This window comes from Lasioglossum baleicum, chromosome 11 (genome assembly GCF_051020765.1).
Source record: "Lasioglossum baleicum chromosome 11, iyLasBale1, whole genome shotgun sequence".
Lineage (NCBI taxonomy): Eukaryota > Metazoa > Arthropoda > Insecta > Hymenoptera > Halictidae > Lasioglossum > Lasioglossum baleicum.
Genome location: NC_134939.1, coordinates 3,799,720 through 3,823,430, shown reverse-complemented (window position 1 = coordinate 3,823,430; position 23,711 = coordinate 3,799,720). Strand labels below are relative to the sequence as shown.

The window sequence follows — 23,711 nt, the reverse complement described above, 5'->3', positions numbered from 1 at the left end:
CACAGGAACATCTCGCTATAACTCATGTACAGTTTACAACTGACTGAGAAGTGCTTAACGTACAGAAAATCTTGAAACGCGACAACAATAAAGAGGAAGCCTGTCGAGTGGACTAGCAAACACAAAAGAATTAGACTGCGTTTAATTAAATGTACAGTGACAAACAGAGGCTTCGGGAAGTTTCCGAATTTATTTGTTTACGATCTTCTCCATCCAAGAACAAATTGAAACCTAGCTGTATCTGTTGTACAAAATAGAATAAAGCAATGAAAATCTTGCTCCGAACAGGAAAACTGTTGTGACAAACAGAAGCTTCGGGAAGTTTCTGAATTTATTTGTTTACGATCTTCTCCATCCAAGAACACATTGATTCCTAGCTGTATCTGATGCACACACACAAAAAGACACTGCGTTTCATTAAATGTGCAGTGACAAACAGAGGCTTCGGGAAGTTTCTGAATTTATTTGTTTACGATCTTCTCCATCCAAGAACAAATTGATTCCTAGCTGTATTTGATGTACAAAAAGACACTACGTTTCATTAAATGTGCAGTGACAAACAAAGGCTTCGGTAACTTTCCGAATTTATTTGTTTACGATCTTCTCCATCCAAAAACAAATTGAAACCTAGCTATATCTGTTGTACAAAATAGAATAAAGCAATGAAAATCTTGCTCCGAACAAAAAAACTGCTGCGACAAACAAAAGCTCCGGGAAGTTTCTGAATTTATTTGTTTACGATCTTCTCCATCCAAGAACACATTGATTCCTATCATTAAATGTGCAGTGACAAACAGAGGGCTTCGGTAACTTTCCGAATTTAGTTGTTTACGGTGAAATTTGTTTCTCGATCGAAATTGAAATATATGAATTTATGATTTCGGCGCCAGGTTCGATCAATTGTAAAGCGACAGCAAATGTGCAATTAATTAAACATGTATCTTGACGTTTCGATCCCTATGTGGATCATTTTCACAAAGAACATTCATTGCGTCTGAAAATAATGCAAGAAAATTATAATTTGGCTAAAATAGATTCGAAAGATCAAACAAAAATAATACACTTACTTGCTGCGACAAGAAAAGGAAAGAACATTTTAAACGAAAATTATGAGTTACGCAGAGACAATCTCCATCCATGGTGGCAGATATGTAACTGAAAACCATGTGCTAATTCAAAAGTAAGAGCGTGAAGTGTCATACAAATGGGCAAACCGTTTACTGATTGGTTGGTCGATATCGATCAATGGTGAATCTCAATCACCTCTGGCGGCAATTTTGAACAGCGTGAACTTATAGACATTAAAATAGACATTTAATTGCAACATTATCATCGAAAAAACTAACTCAAAAGTGTTTTATTTTAATATTATTTTGTTTGTATCATAAAACTAAATTTATTTTCTTTGTGTATCCACGCTCAGTTGTGTTTGTACCACATTTAATAAGAACGGAAAACAAAAACGACAGCATTTGTGAAGTTGGAAAAATTTAGAATCTAAATTATATTGGAAAAATCATCATAAAACATTACTGATTCAGTAATGCCGCGTTGTAATCATGAATCTTAGGTGTTTCGTACCTAAGATTTACGCTTTGTTGTTTAATCATATGAATGGTTTCCAATAATAATCTGCGTTGTAGGTTAGATTCCTTGTCAATGATCTTTCACATTATTAAAATCAAAACGGTGGTCAAATTCTAATGAGTGCTTCGTTAAAGCAGTATGTTGCGTCACAGAAAGGAAAATGTTACGTCTATGTTCAGTTATGCGTGTGTCCAAATGCCTGCCTGTTTGTCCAATATAAGTCAAATCACAACCCATACATGGTATTTGATAAACCACATTACAATTTTTTGCTAAAGGTATTTTATCTTTGATGGAAGGAAACCATTTGCTCAAGTAAGACGGTATACATAAAGATAGTATGCATACCCACTTTTCTAAAGATTCTTTGAATGTCAAAAGAGATATTATTGATAAATGGAATTACCACCGTATTTTCATAATTGATAGGACCTGCATGTGAGATCATTTTCCCTTACAGTTGGGAGACTAAAAAAGGATGATAAATTTCAAAGATCCTTTCCTTGATGACATTGTCAACCAGAGAAATAGGGAAACCATTATATTCAAGTATTCAGTATTCAAGTATAACAGAAGCTTCGGGAAGTTTCTGAATTTATTTGTTTGCGATCTTCTCCATCCAAGAACAAATTGATCCCTAGCTGTATCTGTTGTACAAAATAGAATAAAGCAATGAAAATCTTGCTCCGAACAGAAAAACTGCCGCGACAAACAGAAGCTCCGGGAAGTTTCTGAATTTATTTGTTTACGATCTTCTCCATCCAAGAACAAATTGATTCCTAGCTGTATCTGATCAGTACAAAAAGACACTGCGTTTCATTAAATGTGCAGTGGCAAACAGAGGCTTCAAGGAGTTTCCCAATTTATTCGTTTACGATCTTCTCCATTCAAGAACAAATTGATCCCTAGCAGAATCTGTTGTACAAAATAGAATAAAGCAATGAAAATCCTACTCTGAAAAGACAAACTGGTGATTCCCCGGTGACGGGTGCGGAAGTTTATTTACGCGGCACGCCCCCCTCGTTCGAAAATCATTTAGAGGTCGCATCATTCTAGCTCCAGTGAATCTAACCATGATCCGACACGAGTTGCCGTAACAAGGCCGCCGACACAATGACAGAGATGTTCGGAGGCGGCTGGATGCCGGGGGTTGTCCATTTACGCGTCCCATTGGCAGCAACCCCCATGAAATCCTCTCTCCCTCTTTCAAGGGGGATGTTACGGGGTGGGCCCGATCACATACATTACACCGGTGTGCCGGAGTACAACGACTTTGCGTGGCACAACAAAGCCACCCCGTGTACAAGGAGGCATGCGTGTCGCTGACTGAAAGGGAACATCAACCACTCGCATACCTTCCTAGGACACCTCCTAGCCTACGCGCGGTTAGATATGTTATGCTGGCGACGTGTAACGTTCGCCGTGGGGCGCCTTTTCGCTTGACCAGCTGCCATGCCCACCGGATCGTTTACAGAACCGATCTCGACACGTTCGCCGTGTAAACTATTGTAAACGCGGAATTAACGGGGACTTTGGACCCCTCTGGGACTCTCTGGCACCTTAGTGGACTCTCAGAGACTTCCATGGACTCGCTGGGAGTAGAGGTGAATTTTTAATCGAAAGCCGTTGAGCTTTTTCTTTTGGGAATCGTTGAATGACGGTGCACTTTTTAAAGTATCTCATAGTGAGACTCCAATTTAGCGAAACTCGGTACAATGAATTGTTTAATGTAGTTTATTAACGTACGAACGAATGAATTGTTATGCTTCGATTTTTTTCCGTGACTTTCCACGATGTCTTCATTGAAGATTTCGGTGTTGGAATGTTTTTTTGCGACGGTGTCGAGCGTAAAAAAGACCTGAATAATGTATAGAATGCAGAATCGTGGGACGGATTGAAAAGACGTGAAAGGATACGCGAATAGCAGCCGTAGCGAAGCGCGATGAAACAGATTGATCGGAACAGACGCATCCATCAAACGCGCCTGTGCTCTCGTGACAGGAACATCCGATAGTTCGCCGGCAGAATTTTGTATGCGACTCGGTGACTGACACGGTACAGTACGTTGGAAACCCTGTAGCTAAACGTTGACCTCCTAGGTCAGAGACACAAAATATCCCCCCTTACAATTAGAATTTCCACTAGTCTACAGATATCTGCGCGGAGGCGATTTTACATTGTTTCCAGTTTCAAGATTCTGTTGAATAGATATAGCAATATTGATGCTTGCATTTAGTATTAAATATTTATTAATGTCTTGCACCGGGTGAGTGCTTCTATTTTGTTTCATTACAGAAGTAAGAATACAAGAAAAATTTCAAAGTGGTGTCTTGATCGCGATTCGGAAAAAGTGCCATTTTGGTTCAGTCTCTGTACCTCTGTAATCAAGCAAAATAAAAATACTAATCTACAATAAAAATGCCAACAGTAGTAGCTTGGTTCAGAAAAAGTGCCATTTTGATTCAGTCTCCTATTCTTGTTAAAAATACAAGTATCGTTCTGTCGCGCAGATGATAAAATGTGTTGTTGTGTTCTCCTCTTTTCAACGAAGAAAGAATAATTTAAGAAGTGTGTCTCGATGACTCACATGGTTCGAGTGCTCTCTAGAAGCGACGATGAGGTTTCTCTTTGGTGTTACAGACGGAAGTGGAGGACATGACGAGTGACAGCGTCTGCGAAGGCACCGGTTCGAGCCTCGGTGCCCCTGAAACCACTGGCGGTTTGATAGGACCGGAAATGTCCCCGAGTGTGATGGAGTGTGGCGGCTGCGGGGAACGTGTCCGTGAACGTACCGTTCTCTGCGTCGGCGGTCGAACTTGGCACTCGAGGTGTCTCCGATGCTGCGCCTGTGCCAGGCCTCTACACGATCAACACTCCTGCTTTCTGAAGGGAATGCGACTCTACTGCAAGCACGACTATGCGCTGTAAGAGAAAATTACCATTTTTACCATTTTTCCCCCCACTAATCCGAAATCCTAACTCCAAAAGTTAACCATTGCACTTGGAGCTATTTTCACTTTGAAATTAAACATTTCTTCCGACCTAGAATATTTCCATTCCTAAATGTTCCAATGCCTGAATGTTTGGTACTTGATTAAATATCGACATATTTAATAATGTAAACAATATTTTCAAAAATGGTACAACAATTTTTAGTGGCGCCTCTCTCTCTCTCAAAGTTACCATTACAGCGCTAAGGATTAAGGCGATAGACTCGTTTTTCCAGGATTGCAAGGATGCGGAATGCGCGTTCTCAATTCTCGATAATCCAAAGAAGGGGTTTTTCACTAGTTAGAAACCATTTTTCCCCCCAATAATCCAAAATCCTAACTCCAATAGTTAATCATTGCACTTGGAGCTATTTTAACTCTGAAATTATACATTTCTTCCGACCTAGAATATTACATTGTAATGTAAACAATATTTTGAAAAATGGTACAGCAATTTTTAATGGCACCTCTCTTTCTCTCTGTCTCGAAGTTACCATTCGAGCGCTAAGGATTAAGGGGGTAACTCGTTTTTCCAGGATTGCAAGGGTGCGGAATGCGCGTTCTCAATTCTCGATAATCCAAAGAAGGGATTTTTCACTGGTTAAAAACTATTTTTTCCCCCACGAATCTAAAATCCTAACTCCAATCTCCAAAAATTAACCCTTTGCACTTGGAGCTATCTTACCACGTTTTTATTAACTCGCTTTCTTGTCTGTCTGTTTGTTTGTTTATTTGTTTGTCTGTTCGATACAAATTTTGCAATTGATTTTATAGAGACTTGAAACTTTAAACATAGCTCAGAACTGGATGCCAATGCAATATTTTATCGGTTCCTCGATCAAACGTTCTAGACTAAAAAGCAGAAAATAATTATTTAAATAAAAAAAATTTTTTAATATACCACGTCTTTAAAACGGACTAAAAAGAATAAAATAATTTTTCCTAGCCCCGTACAGATTCCTAACCCCATACAGATAGTCCTGAAAATTTGTGACTGTGAATTTTTAATAGATATAAAAATTCTTGTAAGATTTTGAAACCGAAAAACGTGAGATGCAAGATAACAGTATGGAGTGGAGAGAGTAGCTGCCGTTGAAAAAACAACAGTTCATATCATTTGCAGTGCAACAAAATTGTTAGTAAACTATTCATGCATCAATTATCTATTGCATGCGCCCCACGTTTTTCGTTTTAAATCTCACAAGTATTTTCATAGCTATTAAAAATTCACTATCAAAAAATTTTCAAGACTATCTGTACGGGGTTAGCAATCTGTATATGTGGGCCTAGGAAAAATTATTTTATACTTTCTAGTCCGTTTTAAAAACGTGGTATTTTAACCAATTTTTTAAAATTTAAATTTAACTCTGAAATTAAACATTCCTTCCTACTTAGAATATTTCCATTCCTAAATGTTCCAATGCCTAAATGTTTGGTACTTGACTAAATATCGATATATTGAATAGTGTAAACGATAAAAAAATGGTACAGGAACTTTTAGTGGCGCCTCAGAGTCGCCATTCGAGTGCTAAGGGTTAAGACATTAATCCTCATGATAAAATACTTCCACGCAGGTCTGTATCGTTTAAAAATACAACAAAATTCGAATATTACAAAACGTACTTTGTTTTCAATCAACGCCAGCGCCAGCGTGCCGATAAATATGCATAGCTCGGAGCAAATCGCGTCCAATATGTTAATAAACCGGCGAAAATAAAAATCCTCGGTGACCAGTTCATAGACACGTTCACGTTAATTTACGATCACCGATTGAAAAATCCCGGACAGGTTGTCACACCGACGCGGTCCGTCGTCTCAGTCTTATTTAATCAGGGAATGGACTTTTAGAGTCTAATCCCTGTGACCACTATGCTATCATATTTATTACGTCGATAATGTATAAACACGGCAGCCCCAGTTTTACGATACTTTATTATTACGACCGATCGATCTAGTATGGTGTTAATAAATATGAAGTCTGTTCACTTTCTCGTTCGTGGTTTATCTCGATAATTGAATCTGCTTCGATCTGGTAGACCGTGGTCAGAGAAAACGTAGATCTTTGACGACACAGTGGCAATTACCACGAGCGCATTCACTTAGAATTTATGCATCTCATTTCTTGCTGGCACCTTGTTGCAATCCCTGCCGCCTGCTCAAGTTGCAACTAGATGCGTTAATTATGATACCAGGCCACTCTTCCTGCTTCTGTCCCGATGCAAAACGATTTCTCGATAATTTGTAATGTTTAAACAGTGCTGATAAATTGTTTCTAATGGCGGGTTTTCTGCTGGAACATGCAAAAGATTCTGTTAGGATCGATAATGTTCGAGGCGATCGTTTTGCTCGTCGATCATTCTCTCCCAGTTATGACGAGATCAGTTATTTCACATCACTAGCCTGCGGATTTTATGCATTTATGACGAAAATGGACACGTACAATTTAAAGCAGTGGACGAATTAAAAAGATTTGAAGACATTAGTGTATTAATTTGAAAAATAAGACAATTAGAAGAAGAAAGAAATTTCTATTTGGCTTTTGTGTCTTGTAATCAATGCAAACATTTTTTATTTTGCATAAAGATCCGCAGCCTACACATCACATTATTTTAAACTAAATTGGTTCAACGTAATTGTAGATAGTGCTTGCTATTTCAACATTCTGTGGAATGCATTTAGTGTTAATATCCTTTTCCTTTAAATATACAGTAAGGAGCATAACTGATTCCACACACTTTAAATCAGAATAACTTTTATATGAATGGACCAAACGACTTCAATTTTTCTGTAAGGCTAGAAGAATTAGTTTAGTAAATGGCGTCTAATAAATAAGTTTAAAAAATGCATTTGGTCAGAGAGAGAGAGAGAGAATTGTGAACTAAAAATTGATTTTTACAACTTTTTTAACTGGCCCAATAACGAAAAGATAAAAAATGTGTTTTGTCTCAACTGGTATAAATTATATACGCTCTGAAAATATCATTGAACTTGGTTAATTGGTTTACGAATTATAAACGATCAAAAGTGGCAAAAAAGGCCGACAATCTTGAAAAATTGCAATTTTTACCACTTTTGATCGTTAATAATTCGCGAACCAATTAACTAATTTCAATGAAATTTTCAGAGCGTATATAATTTATACCAGTTGACCAGACACATCTTTTGAATTTTCGTTATTGGCCCAGCTAAAAAAGTTGTACAAATCAATTTTTACTATTGTTTTTCACAATTCCGTCCAAATGCATTTTTTCGACATTTTTTTTACACAACATTTACTAAACTAATTCTTCTAGCCTAACAGAGAAATTGAAGTCGTTTGGTCCATTCATAAAAAAGTTGTTCTGATTTAAAGTGTGTGGAATCAGTAATGCTCCCTACTGTAGCTCGGAACAAACATAGGAACATTCACAAACAAAAATTGATTCTAGTAAAATATTAGACGCAATCACAAAATGTTTTATTAATAAAATGTCCATGAACAACTTGTCAGACATTTCTAAAAATTGTTCCAAGCTCGTTCTTAGAAGATTAAAGTGTACAAATGCTCGAAATGATTAGTTCGCTTATTAGGAGGCCTAATATCGAATGAATCACGACCAGAGGAATGTTATTAATTAAATCACATTGTACGAGACGATCGAATGGGAGGGATGCATGTCCAAGCGATGTCCCCGTTTCCTCGCGAGGCCCTTTGGGACCGGAGAGTATGGTTGCCGATCATTTATCACGGAAGGCAGGAGAACGTAGATCGAAAAGGTGGCTTCGGTTCTTTCGGAGTTGGTTGTCGACGAGTCTACGGGTCGTGGATCCTGTCGACCGGGTCATCGTAAGCCAGCATTACGAGGCAAAAAGCATGAGTCAAAAAAATTACGCGGCGGATTCCTGTAGACCTCCCGCATACACGACTTTGACTCCTCAAAGACAGGCCCCTGAAGAAATCCGGCAAGTGTCTTCACAGGAGAACGCCGCACCGACTCCGCTTGCGAAATTCCATAGACGGATCTTGTCAGAAAAAGAATCTCCACGTTGCCTTTCAATATATCCGTGATAATTACTTCCATTGTCCTGGAAAACCTCGATACTTGTGCGACATCCACTGTTTTCTTCATTCATTTTTATTTGAGACCAGAAAAGACAGAAAAGAACTCCTCAACCTTTTCTCTGTGTATGGGGATACATAAATTTTATCTGAATATTAGTTATCGATCAAAAAAAAGTTTCTTGATTATGTGAGAGCAGTTTTCTTCATTAATTTTTATTTGATACCAGTAAGGACATAATAAACTCCTTAACCTTCTCTCTGTGTATGGGGATAATAAATTTTATCTGAATATTAGTTATCGAACGAAAAAAAGTTTCTTGATTATGTTAGAGCAGTTTTCTTCATTAATTTTTATTTGAGACCAGAAAAGACATAAGAAACTCCTTAACTTTCTCTCTGTGTATGGGGATACATAAATTTAATCTAGTTATTATATAAGTATTAGTTATCGATCAAAAAGATGTTTCTTGATTATGTTAGAGCAAAAATTGAATTTTATTTTCATTTACTAAATTGCTGTCAGATTTCGTTTTTAGATTGAGAGAGCAAACATTGAATTTTCTTTTCATCTACTAAATTGCTGTCAGGTTTTCGTTTTTAGATTGAGAGAATATTTTCTTCGTAGATTTTGGTTTTGCAGTGCAAATTTTGAATCGCAAAGGGCAATATGGGGTAAATACGGTTCCACGGTGTTCTCGTATGGGGAACATTGATTTCCGCATTCGATAATGTAGACAGATCGCGTTTCACGATCAGATATCACGATACGTGATTTAGACAGGCCGGTGCAACAGCCAGGTGACCGGTCCACGTTTTGATTGACAGTTGGATAAACACGTCGGAAAGACTTCGACTTCGACTCTGCCTGTGTGCCACAATCGACGAGTCACTTCGCGTGGCTTCTTTAGCTCTTCGATCATCTGTACGTACGCTTTCGTGGCCTTCTTCTCTATGAAAATATCCGAGCCTCCACACCATTTGTAACAACACCTCTTTAGGAAAATATTCAATTAGCGTGCATGCACATCAAATTTTCATTTCAATCTCCTTGATTCTTTACCTGGCATTCAATTAAGATACACCGTCTAGTTTTCCTGCAATAAATTCCGAAAAATGACCTACATTCTGTACAATTTAATGAAGAGCAGCACCCTGAAACCAAGTTTGATATTTTAAAGAAATATATAAAAATATGAAAACAATATGTTGAAGCTCCAAAATATTATTTTTCGAACTACTTCTTGATTTCTCAAGAGCAGACTGCGGATCTTTATGCAAAATAAAAATGTTTTGCAACGATTGTGGGCAGCAGGAGTTAAATAACAATTCATTTAACAGTGTTCTTAGATTTTTCTAACCTTTTTCCGTTTTATATCTCACGAGTATTAAATCGACGTTCCCGGCGACGGCCATTTTCATCTATTTCTCCGAACATTTCGCGCCCATCTCGCAGCTGCCACTGCTCTCCTCTCCCTCTTTCTCCTCTTCTGTTGGATTTCTTCCACTTCTCTCTTATCGCAGTCCGTTTCTCCTCTTTGCATCCGCGAGTCTCGTTTCTTTCTCTTCTTCTTTTTTCCCTGGCGCATCCCTCTCTTGGAGCGACGCACTTCGCGGGTTTACATACACGCAAACATACTCTTCGGAGTTACAGCTCGCGCTTCGGGGTCCCCGAGTCATTTATTTGTCGCAACGGCGACCGGTATACCCCTCGCCACCTTCCAGGTAAACGCGCGTTCGTGCGCAACGCCTTATCTAACTCTGCAAAGTGCTCTCCCGCTCGAAGTACGAATTATTTCTGCGACCATTCACGCGAACACGGCTGTGATCATGCTCCGCGCGCGGTGAGAAACAAACGCCAGCTCGGAGATCGATAAACTACCCGTTCCGATAACTGGAATAGACTACTGTGCAGTTTACGAGGGTTGAAAGCAATTAATACGGTCGCGTTCATTCCTCGATCCTTCGAAACCAATTTTATCGGTTGGAAAATACACATTATCATCGTATGAATTGGTAGAATTGTATTCTTTTATTGTGGTGATCTCTCCCAGGGTTCGCTTCCGCAACACATTTTCGAGACAGTCGTTTAACAGACGCGAAGAACAACGGAGAAAAGGAACAATGCAGGAGACGAGGGATTCTATTATAATAGAAAGTGTCTGCAGAGGAAGGGAGGAAAGTCCAGGGAAGAGAAACTTGGCTCTCTAGTCTTGGAAAGTGATCTCCAGTGGCGCATGTTATACTCAGCCTGTTAGGCCCTGCCATGTTCTCCCACTATCTGACTTCGTGCGGTAGTCCTACGATCGAACTCTACGATCGTACTCTATCATTTTAATATATTCCCTTCAGCCATCGTTCTGTCAGACAATGCTCTATTCTCGTCTACCACTTCCGCAACCAGTCGATACAATTCTAATCTAGTTGTGAAACTCGAGACAATTAGGCATCGGCATTGTTATAAATACTGGACCGCACGAAGGATCATGTTCGATGCTTTTTTAAAACGCTCGTGTTCTTTCGCGTCGAACAATCAATCAGTCGGGGTGTGTTAGCAAGAAGAAATGCAGTTGTCTCTGCATCGCGCTTCTGTGATGACTACACCTCGGATCTTTATGAAATATAAAACGGTGAAAGATACAAGAAATCGAAGAATATTGTTTTAAACGTGGAAGGACTATTAAGAGGATAAAGTAACTACTGCTTCCCACTGGATTCCAAGATCAGCAGTCTAGCGATGACTTTCAGCGTCTTCTGACTCCGTCTAAAAATTCGCTGGATGTCCAACGATTTCCACTTCTTCGTTGGTTGAAAGGCCCGAAAGGGATAAATTAAGGGATAAAGTGAATTTTTATTGAACTGCTGCTTCCCACTGGATTCCAAGATCAGCAGTCTAGTGATGACTCTCAGCGTCTTCTAACTCCGTCTAAAAATTCGCTGGAAGTCCAACGATTTCCACTTCTTCGTTGGTTGAAAGGCCCGAAAGGGATAAATTAAGGGATAAAGAGTGAATTTTTATTTAACTACTGCTTCCCACTGGATTCCAAGATCAGCAGTCTAGCGATGACTTTCAGCGTCTTCTAACTCCGTCCAAAAATTCACTGAAATTCCCGCTGGAAGTCCAACGATTTCCACTTCTTCGTTGGTTGAAAGGGCCGAAAGGGATGCGAGGATAAGGGGCCCGAGGGGGCCCGGAGAGGGTCCGTCTAAAAATCTTCCGGAGCTACGCCTTTACGGTGTAAACAGTAGCCGTGTAGCGGGTAGGACACGAGCAGGGTACACGACACACGCACGCACGGGCCAGATGAATGGCTGGAAAGGTGGGTGTTACGGGTGCACCGAGAGCCCCTGCACCCTGGTAGCTGCATCCGAGTGCATCGACAAGCCCCGGGGGCCCAAGGGGGCCCAGGGGACGGTGACTCCGAGAGGTTGTGGTCCGGTGTGGTCGGTTGTGTGCGCAGCGGCCCGGTAATTAAACAACGACTAGTGGCCATTAGCCCATTATCATATTCATGAACACGGAAAGTGCATCCCGATTCCTCGTCCGGTTCCTCCGGCGACGATCCACCTAGGCTGTTTATACGGGCTGTGTTCGCGGGACCCCATACACCTCCCCTTCTCCCTCTCCCTCTCTCCAGCAAGTCGCTGAATCGAGGATATCTTATGGGGCCACGCGACTACCCCGGTGGCCCCACCACCCCATTACACCGTGCAGAAACCATGGGGCCACGTAGAACCACGGAATTGTCGCATTTCCCGCGACAACCACCGATTGAGAGAACATTCCGAGAGGCCGATCTTTCCTACCCGAGACCTATCGCCGATGCTAATGGCGCTGATTGCGCGCGACAAAGTTGATAAATTAGGTGGCACTGCCTCTTTCAACCGTTAGTGGAGGACGATGCTTTGTTCGATTTTTAGTTGAACCTCGAACGAAAAGGTTTTTCGTGCTGAAGAGTACTCAGCTGTACATGAACGCTTCAGTTTTCTCCCGTCTCCGTTTTTCAAAGCCGTTACAACAGTCGGATCGTGTAGGATAGCAGGTTTTATTCATCCTCAACGCGGAGACAATGGAATCAAGTGGATAAGAAGCTTCCCGCAGGGATTATACTCCGTTGTTTTCGAGACGAACACGTCTTTCGTGTCTTCTCGCAACCGAGATGCTAAAAGAATTTTACGATTCACGTCTGCTCGCTTCAAATTCTAATCCCGACCTAGACTTCGTGGGCGACGATCACGAGGAATCGCCACCCTGCTAAGAAACAATGGGATTAACGAGACTCCGTAATTCCTAAGCAAAGTCATTTCCGTGACGATTTCACTAAAAATTGCAATTTGCAAACCAGCCACACTATCTGGGAGTAGGGCTGTCACTTTCCTTCGAAGGTCGAAGAATCCGAAGCTTCGAAATCTTCGACCTTCGAAGGGAAGTTACAGCCCTACTGAATACATGAGTTTTGTCAAGCGCCAAGCCTGTCTTGCCTTTCTTTTCATTTAGTCCGCGATATCCGGTTTCACCGAATTTAATAAAACTCATGAAAATTTTGTTTGCAAAGTAGTATTTTTTAAATACATTCGTGATATGATACCGAAATTTATTAATAGAATGCAATCTTTTCAAAATTTAATTACGAAAAGTCCAAACGAAAAGTTCAGTGTCAGTCACCGGTGACTGAAAGTTAATATTTTTATTTATCGAAAATCGTGACATGGTATGAAGAAACTCATAAGTTACAACTTCATACGTTTCGAAGACTTTGAAATTTCGAGCAGTTGAAGACTTCGAAGTTCCCTTCGTTCCTTCGAAGTCTTCGAACCTTCGGAAAAGTTACAGCCCTATCTGGGACAAGATGTACAAATCAATTTACACGAGCAGCAGCTACGTTTCTCCAATAGAGTCCTCTCCGCAATGTCTCCCCTAAAAATCGCAATTTGCGAATCAGCCGTAGCCCGCAGACGAGATTAGATCAATTTGTGCTTGAGCCGCGAATGCATTTCTGGATTTTCTTTTACCGTAACACAGTTTAAGTGGCGTATCGAGCGTGCAGTATACCTTTCCCGGGACCTCTAACAATTAATATCGCGGTTCTGCACGCGATGGTTTCTCTATCCGCAATCGCTAATGGCGGCCATGAATAAATTCCATCAGGAAATCGGCCGCGAGTTTTCCGGCTGTGTAGGAGAAGTTTCACGATGTGGAAAGAAGTCGATAGTTGGCTTCTTATCGACACCCCGAACACGAAGAGAGGCCAACGGGGAATCGTCGTCGGCACTTTGCCGGATACATTCGTTAGGAAGTGAGACGTACTGGAAGCTAAATCCTTCGGCGAGCTTCCATAGTAGAATTTATGGCCGCCATTGCCGCAGGTGGCCGCGTGCTGCGTGCGTGCGGATTCTTTACGATCGCTTCTGATTTTCCTGCATGAGACCGCGTCGTTTGTCATCGGACTACTCTGGAAAAACTTCGGAATTCCTTCAGGTCTACTAAAATAATCCGCGAAACAGAAATATCGGGATGAGAAATTCAAGGAGAACTATTTTTTAATAGCGACAAATAAATGTTACATAGCGAGAATGAACTGGTGACCGATTTTCTAAGGTTACTATGTATTTTCTAAGGATAGGTCTGCGCGCTTTTGTTTACAGAACGTTCGGCGCAAAGTGTGCAAAGTGTGGGCGTAGTGTGGGAGCTGGTGATTGGGTAAGAAGAGCTCGAGAAAGGGTGTACCATTTAGCCTGCTTCGCTTGCGACGCCTGTTCCCGTCAACTTTCCACAGGTGAACAGTTCGCTCTCTTGGATGCCAGGTTGCTCTGTAAGGCTCACTATCTGGACGTCGTCGAAGGCAACAACACTTCCTCCGATGGTGAGGCTATGCGTACCCTTGTTCCATCGAAATCATGAATGTACAGTAAGGAGCAAAACTGAACCAATAACCACAAGTTTTGTATAAATCATTATTTATTGCTACGAATATAGGAGAATAACAAAAACTCAACATTATAATCATTTTTATCATAGAAGTAAGTTAAGAAATCTTTTTCAATAATTAATGTCTCCTCGTTTAGCAATAACAACAAAAATAGGTTGACTCAGTTTTGCACCACGTCCAATGCTTGGCAATATTTAATATATTATTTATTTTTAATATCTCGTCCACAACCCTTGTGCTTGTAAAACTGCACTAATTCGCTTTGGCATACTTTCTACTAATTTTTTGCAATGATCCGGAAATAGTTGTTCCCACTGTTCTTAAATTCTATCATACAAATCTGTGATTGAAGTTGGTTGGGAGTCGTATGAATCCCCCGAAGTCGACTTTTTAATAAACCCCATAGATTCTCTATGGGGTTGAGCTCGGGGCTCCGTGCAGGCCAATCCAGAACGATAAAGTTTTTAGTACAGAGCCAAATTTTTACACTTTTAGCAGTGATTGATCGTGTAGGGGCCACTTTAGAGAATACCCATGTGTCAAACAATTGCAGACAATTGTTTCACGCTGCACGATATCCCCGCGAATCGAAAGATAGAGATTCGAAAAGGTGGAGCATCCCTAATTGGTACTTTCGCAGAAGGCGGTGACTCCGAAAGCGGCCACAAGAGCGGTAACAAGGCGAAGAGGGTGAGGACCACCTTCACCGAGGAGCAGCTTTCGGTTCTACAAGCGAACTTCCAATTGGACAGCAATCCCGACGGCCAAGACCTCGAGAGGATAGCGCATGTGACGGGGCTCAGCAAAAGAGTTACGCAGGTTTGGTTCCAGAATTCTAGGGCGAGGCAGAAGAAGCATCTGCACACGGGCAAAATGAAAGGGCAACATGGTACTTCTTGCGTTTGTTTTCTTTCAGCTTTATAACACTCGATCTCTACGCGGTTAGTCCAATCTCTGCAGGCTAGTATAGCGAAAGTATTATCTTTTTCAATCGAGTCCACCGCTACAATTTTGATCTTAACAGAAGGAATTGTTCAATTTCAGTCGAATAATCAAAATATACTTTGGCTAGAAAAATCGTATGAATGAGTTGAACAGAAATTTCGGTTCTTCGAAATCGAAAAGAGTTGTAGGGGTGAATCTACCTCTGAATCGGTGGACATTTGCGGATCTTTATGCAAAATAGAAAATGTTTGCATTGATTGCAAGACACAGGAGCGAAACAAAAATTTCTTTCTCCTTTTAATTACACTGTACAACAAATTTCAACTTTTTTTATGTTCCACAATTACTGTTGGGTGGTTCTGATGGAGTTTTTTGCGCTGATGTTTTTGAGAAACATGTTTAAACAATCATAGTGTATTAATATTGGATATCACTGTATTCGGGAAAGTCTACAGAATCTTTTGCTGTAAAGAACAATTCAATATCTTTAATGATAACATTACAATATTTGTTTAAAGTTGAAAAATATGATTTTTTTTCAAAGCCATGTTTCTCAAAAACTGTGCGTATAGGAGAAAAATTAAGGACAGATTCGGAACCAGCGCAAAAGACTCTATAAGAACCACGCAACAGTCATTGTGGAACAACTTTGGTGTTGGACAGTGTTACCTGATTCAGTTGTAACCAATACGCTGACGTCTTTAAATCTTTTTAATATGTCCACTGCTTTAAATTGTGCTTACCCGTTTTGGTCATAAATGTGTGCATCAAATCCGCTGTCCACTTATAACAAAGAAAAATGTTGGTAAAGTTGTTTTGTACATCAATACCTTCTACTCATCCAGAAGAGAGAAAGTTTGAAAGGAATTACATGTCGCAAACAAATAGTTATTGAGATATAAGCTGTTAAAATTTTGCAAAATTTGACTGTGTGTAATTATACGTATAGACAAAAATTTACTACTACAGTCCACTCGACCGTGTCGATGAGACAGAACATGATCGTGTGCGTGCCTCAAGCCAAACAAAATTTAAAGGGACATTAATCGCTAGGCCCGTACCAAGTGTTCGTCTCCCTGCCCATTCTAATCATAAATTGAAGTTGCAAAATGTGAAAGAATACCTTATATCCATTTTTATACATAAGAATATTAATTCTAATTAATTAATTAATTAATTATAAAATAATAATGTCGGATCAACAGGACACTGCCATTTGCGCGAATACATCTTCATAAGTGTGAACCACAAAACAACACATTTTCCAAAATCGTGACAGCGAACGGGAAGAAGTTGCTCCGGCCACGGTCAAAATAGTACTGTGGTTGTCACCTCGGTTTTTCGTGAATGGTTAAGGGTAGATTTAGGTGGGGAAATGTTGCGTTTGTTAATATAATTGGACGGGGGTATATATGTCGGAAGATTAAAAAGATTTAAAGACGTCAGCGTATTGGTTTCAGCTTAATCAGATAATTAAAAGAAGAAAGAAATTTTTATTTCCCTCCTGTGTCTTGCAATCAATGCGAACACTTTCTATTTTGCATAAAGATCCGCAGTCTAGTTATAAACAATTTTGCGGCAAGTTTCTGTTGCAAATGTCCACCGATCCAGAGGTGTAGATTCACCCCTACGACGGATGACCATTAGTTTTTATACACCCTGTACATAATAGCGTTCGGAGCTTTCTAAAAACGAAACAAATGATTTTCCATGACAGGCCGAATATCACGAAATATTGGAAGTTACGACAGTCCGGTGTTAAGCATCGGCGTTTACTGTTACAGTTCATCAATCACCTCCGAATTCCACCGCGTCTACGGGCGATTTCGGCCGGCACATCAATTTACATCTGACTTATTCCTTTCAACATCAACAGCAACACCATCACGGCCAACAGCAACCGCAGCTCAGTCCTGCTACATGCAAGAGTCCCACGCCTTCGATTTATCATAATCACGGTAAGGGAATATCTCTCTACTTTCGAGCCCCATTTTATACGAATCAGATTATTTCTATAATTTTTCTGAAAACATGAACGTATATTTATTCTTCAAAGTGACAACGTCTCTTTAGGGAAATCTTTAGAACAACGCTTTTACTGATATAATTAGCAAAGAACGTTCGCAAACATTGTCTGTTCAACCGAGATCTATTTAAAACGACTAAGAACGACTCTATCAGGCAATAGTATACAAAATGGCACCGAAAATTCTGCTTTGAAAAGGTCTACTATCAATCGCAACCCCGTCAACTCTGTCTTCAGGCTCGGAACAGTCAATGGACGAGCTCTCGCAGGATTCGATGATGTTGTCGATGCCGAACGAAGTCTAATCGCCGCTGTCGACCTAGCAACATTGTAAATATTCGCGTAACCGCGTTAGAATCCTCCGCCAAGCCGGTGAAAGCGTCGGCTTCTTTCGTTTAAATTAATTTATCGACGAAACTAGCGCCAGGCCGCGAGCGAACCTCCGGATCTTAAACCGCGCGGTTTAAGGTTCAACGTTTTAATTTAAGACACGTTTCTAAAACGTTCATTTCCGCGTACTTTATTAGGTTGTCCCACGAGTTGATCGAATTTTCTCTTTGTTTTTGGAAGGTGTAGCGCAAGATCATTATATCATAGTTATTGATACGTTGACTGTCGAACTTCGATCGCTGAACATTCGCACAACATTAATGCAAAAGTCCTTCGACCTAAAGAATGATTTATAAAAGCTAGTTCAAGATTATTGTCACTCGAACATGACTGATATTGTCAGTCAACGTGTTAATATTAGGGGTGTGCGGGTACCCGAAATTTCGAGCATCGGGTCGAGTCGGACAATGTTCGGGTCGGGTTGGGACGGGATCCCGAAAGTTTGCAATATTCGAGTACCCGAAGTTGAAGTTGGGGCAAGTCTACGATCAAATCAGCGTTTAGTAAACGGTGTTTACTACAAATCGAAATATTATTACAACCGATGATTGGACATCTTAACCCTAAGCACTCCAGCAGCCTAGTGATTCATATAGCACACCAACAACCCCAGCACTATACAGGGTGTCCCAAAACTCCTGCAGAACCCGAAAATGGGAGGTTTCTGAGGTAATTTGAAGCGACATTTACCTCTGCAAAAATGTCGTCCGCGGCTTTGTTTAGGAGTTATTAACCCTTAGAACTCGAGCGGCGACTCTGAGGTGCCATTAAAAATTGCTGTACCATTATTGAAAATACTGTTTACATTATTAGATATGTAGGTATCTAATCAATTACTGAACATTTAAGTATTTCATAAGGTATAACATCAATTTCATATCCACCAAATTTAAAATCTCATAAAAAATGGCAATATTTTAAGTCGGAAGAAATGTTTAATTTTCGAGTTAAAATAGCTCCGAGTGCAAAGGGTTAACGAGAAACACGGACCAATCAGAGCGCGACCTAGACGCAAGTTGGCACAGTCGACCCGGCGTACAGTGCGCCGAAATGCCTGTTTCTTGGACAGAATTCAATAACTTTCGTTCTGTTTATGATAGAGACATGAAACACAATGGGTTTTTTTATTTATATTAAAAGCAATCTCAATATGATATTATTATAAATACAGCCATTTATTTAAACATAGAAAAACGATATTTATAAACAAAATTTTGTTGTATTGGTGGTTTTCAGTAGATGAATTCGCAGTTCAGTTCTTCCGAAACTGAAATTTCGTTTTAAATTCTGATTGAGGACAAATTTTTTTCATAAATAGCTACTGATCGGAATTGTAGAAGAAATACTAAAAGTTGCATTATACAACTTCTTTATGTGGGCCCATATTGAAAATTTAACAAATACGTTTTGTAGATCTGTGTGAATTGAACATATTCTGAAAAAACGACAGGTATTGAAAGATATAAGAATTCTTAGATGTAGGCCGAAAATCGTGAGATCTGCAATTTTTACCATTTTCAAACGTTTGTAGCTCATTGCAACATCGACCGATTTTGACAAAATTTTCAAAATATGTTCACTTGACACAGATCTGCAAAACTTATTTGTTAAATTTTCAATATAGGCCCACATAAAGAAGTTGTAAAATGCAACTTGTAGTATTTTTTCTACGATTCCGATCAGTTGCTATTTTTGAAAAAAAATTTTTCTCATTCTGTAGTAAACTAATTGCTCTAGCTTCCCAAAAAAGTTCAAATCGTATAGTACAATATTTAAAAAGTTATCGTCTTCTTTAGAGCGTCCGAATATTTTTGCGATTAACTGTAAAAAGTATATTAACTTTTTTTTAAATAACTTTTTTATAAACAACTACCGCCGAGTAAAACATTTACAACATTATTCGGAGTGATGACCTGGCCAACATATTAAAAAATCAGCGAGATCGGAGGGTGTTACTTGTCAATGATTATCAATGATTATTGGGACATTAATTTTTATTTATTTAATCGTATCTGTAATTAATGTAATATCAAAATTCTTTTATTTATTCAATAACCACAGTCAAATCTCATATTTCTACAAGTGGATATCCGCGTACTCACTTGCTGACCAGTTCTTGCTACATATTTTGTTAAATAACTCTGATGTTTGCCAGTAGTAGCAATTCTAACTTATATAATATCAAAATATACTATCTTACTATATACATATAATACGACGCAATCAAAATCCCAGAGTTACTTCGAATCACTTCTTTTTTATCCTCTTCTAAAGATTAGGGAAACCAATAAAACTGAATAGTTTCATTTTTTCAGGTTATAATTATTATATTGCATATAAGTATTACAAAATTTTTTAAGATGACTTATAATTAGCCAACCCTTAGCCATCATTTTCTAAAAAGATTATTTCTTACAAACGTCTTTTGTTCATAACACAACGGAAACAAGTTACGCTATGAACTGATGTACTATTCGCTTACAGACTCGCTTGTAACTAATTTCCTACTGAATTTTTTGAATTTTCTTTTCAAAAAATGATTTATTTGGACATTTTGACATAGTATGAACATAAATATGTTTCTTCTATCGATCGTATTTGCTGTTAATAAATGTAATTAGTAGTATAAACATAGTTTTAAATCGATACGAAGCAGTGACTTTTTCGATTTTTGTCAATGGTTCGGCGCACTGCGCGGCGCGCCAACTGTCAATTGGCCGACTGTGCCAACTCGCGTCTATGTCGCGCTCTGATTGGTCCGTGTTTTTCGTTAATAACTCATAAACAAAGCCGCGGATAACATTTTTGCAGAGGAAAATGTCGATTCAACTGACCTCAGGAACCTCCCATTTTCGGGTTCTGCAGGAGTTTTGGGACACCCTGTATAAGTAAGCAGAACAGTCGCACAGTGGTCTAAACGGGCCATTTAGCTGGACAAAATTATTCTAGCATTATTTCAAGACTTAAAGCCGTAGTTAAGTAGGTCATTAGATTCGTCTTGACATCAGCTACAACAATATGTAATAAAAAATACTTAGTGGCGTTTAAAAAATTAACATACTTATATTTTTTTATTAAAAAAAAAATGTGAAATGTTTTTATTGGGATTTATAGATGACTGAGTATCGATTAACTTTTGTTCGAAACATTTTCTTGCCAGATTATCCGACATGTTCAAAACATCGTGGTGACAATTGGGCATTTGCACCGAAAAGCTTCCGAACCGAACCTTTTCATTGAATTTAGCTGGCCAAAATTATTTATAATGTTTAATGATCCCGCAACGTTTTCAAATCACATATAGTATCATTTTGTATTTGTTTAAGTATTTTAAAAACATCATTTCATCTCAAGTGTTTGCGTCTGGAAAGCGTGCGCGCCCGAAACGCAAGGACCGTTTGGCGCGATAAACAAAATGCTGTAAAAAAAAGGTGCAGACTCGTGCAACTTTTTTTTGTTTTGCTGTAATCCCAAACCTTTGACAATTACAACCGCGCTTAAAAAAATTCTCGGACGCAACCTGATATACAACATAATTACTCATAAAGTGTTACAATCGTAACAAATCTTATTTACATACTAATCGTGTTGAAGTGTAAATAATTACCGTAAGATATGCAATAAAAGGATACAAAATTGTTGAAAGTATAGTCCATACTTACTTGAAAAATTTTATACTGGAGAGAAATGTGAACAACTTACTTGAAACATATAAAAACTGTCTCATCGAATTTTAGCAGCAAGGCACGTACTACGAAAATCTTTAACTTTCGATGAAGTACTTCACTTCATGGGTGCCTGAATGATAAAAAAAATATTAGTACATTGTCCCCCATATATTAAACTATAGCAAGCACCAAAAATTTCACACTTTAGGTAAATTTTTGAAATCGACTTTTGGCCAGCTAAATCGCTGAAAGGGACCACTGTGAGTCGTGTCGCCGTAGCAGTGACTGTGGATTTAAAGTTCATATTTCAAATATCGCATTATCGGCAAAAACGGAGTGCAAAGGGTTAATATGCACCGAATTATTTATCGCTGCTTTAATCACAGACATGCCCCAACTTTCGAGTACCCGAATATTGCTAACTATCATATAATATAACCCGAATAAATTTCCCGACCCTACCCGAACCCGAAATTTCGGGTACTCGCACACCCCTAGTTAATATTATATATTTTATATAGTATTTTATAGATTGTAGAAAACGCGGAAGAAGTTTTGTATTTGCGAAGAACGACGGAAAATTTGAGTTAATTATGTGGGATGATTTAATAGTCTGTTCCCTGCAATCGTACTTACCCAGTGAATTAATTCTTTGAAGGGTTGTTCGCGTAGGAAACGAACGATCACTGTTGATTATTGAATGAAATTTATTAGATAGAACGCTTTGAAGAATTAATTTCCGAATGTTTCACAGCTGTTTCGTATCCACCCCGTTAGCAAGTAAGCAAAACAGTATGTCGCTGAAGTATGAACGATGTTTTCTATGGTTTAGAACGAAATCCGCCCAGAATGTTGTTAATCGATGATGTCAGCTGGAAAATCGTAGACGGCGCCAACTTTTAAGACTGGAAATGGCGGCACAGCTCTCTCGCACTCGGTGTCAAGCTTATTATAAATAAGTGATATACAAGTTAACGTTATGTGTTAAGCGCGAATTCATCCGCCATGATGGAAGTGAGATGCTAATGAAAATTATTATACAAAAGTTATTTAACAATTCGTCCAATTCACAGATAGTGAGATGTTTTTTCCTATTTTAGTAGTTAAGCAACCAACAATTAAAAACTAATGAAAGTTCACTTCCCGGGAACCGTCAGTGATTAATAGACTGCGGATCTTTATGCAATTATGGCTTTTGAAAATTTTCAAAAAACGCTAGGATATAAAATACGACAGAATTGAATACGATTTTAATATATTTCACATCTAAAAAAAAGTCTACTACCACGGAAAATAAGATTCTATTTGATTCCACTTAAAACACGTCTAGAAAAATTGCAAATTGCATAAACATCCGCAGTCTAGTGATTAATTAGTCCCATTGAAAAGACTATGAAAGTTTAGCGGAAGCAATAAACGTGATTAATCTATCTTTCAGCAGGAAGAGAGTGTTTTTATTCTCGCTTCCATCATTCCGCGGAGTTCCCTGATGTAATCAGGCAGTCGTGTTAATAAAACGCGCGCGGTCGTGTAAGTTTAGCGTGAATCAGCGTGGCTGAAACGTCACCGGAAGTTCCGTAGAACTTCGATTCCGTAGAATCTCGAGCCCAAGGGATCTCAGTGTACATCCGAAAGCAATGCTCCGAATGAAAGTATCTTTTACAGTGTCTAGGTAATTGTGTACTCCGTAAAAGAACCATAATTTAATATACATGTATTGTGATGTAAATATTGTAAACTAAGTATATACAATATAAAATGTTGCTCATACCTGCGGTGTTCCTTTCTTTGACTCTCTGGAATTTATACTTGTCCCAAAATCCTTTGGAAAGTTTGGGAAATTTCTCGAACTGTATTTTATAGTTTACAAGGTTACGGGAACTGTGATTTTTAAGGGTACCGGGGGTTGTAATCCTTGGGGTAGGTTGCCAACCAGAAGAAAATTGGTGAATACAGAAATTAGGAAATTGAGAAAATGGGAAATTTCTCGAACTGTATTTCATAGTTTACAAGATTACGGGAACTGTGATTTTTAAGAGTACCATGGGTCGTAATTCTTGGGGGAGGTTCCCAACAAAAAGAAAATCGGTTAATACAGAAATTAGGAAATTGAGAAAATGGGAAATTACGAGATTA

At 39.0% G+C, this 23,711-nt stretch overlaps 1 protein-coding gene across 4 annotated transcripts in view; it reads left to right on the top strand.

Moving 5' to 3' along the window:
* Positions 1-23,376, top strand: part of Awh (LIM/homeobox protein arrowhead) — a 37,708-nt gene extending 14,332 nt beyond the window's left edge. The window contains exons 2-6 of one of the 4 annotated variants that reach the window (XM_076433089.1): positions 4,228-4,511; positions 14,263-14,480; positions 15,190-15,435; positions 17,276-17,449; positions 17,716-23,376. In XM_076433089.1, coding sequence (XP_076289204.1) covers positions 4,228-4,511; positions 14,263-14,480; positions 15,190-15,435; positions 17,276-17,449; positions 17,716-17,822 — 1,029 coding nt within the window. In that variant the 3' untranslated portion in view covers positions 17,823-23,376. Of the gene's footprint in view, positions 1-4,227; positions 4,512-14,262; positions 14,481-15,186; positions 15,436-17,275; positions 17,450-17,715 lie in introns of all 4 variants that reach the window. The other 3 variants (XM_076433091.1, XM_076433088.1, XM_076433090.1) reach the window with 3 other exon arrangements.
* The last annotated feature ends 335 nt before the right edge of the window (positions 23,377-23,711 follow it).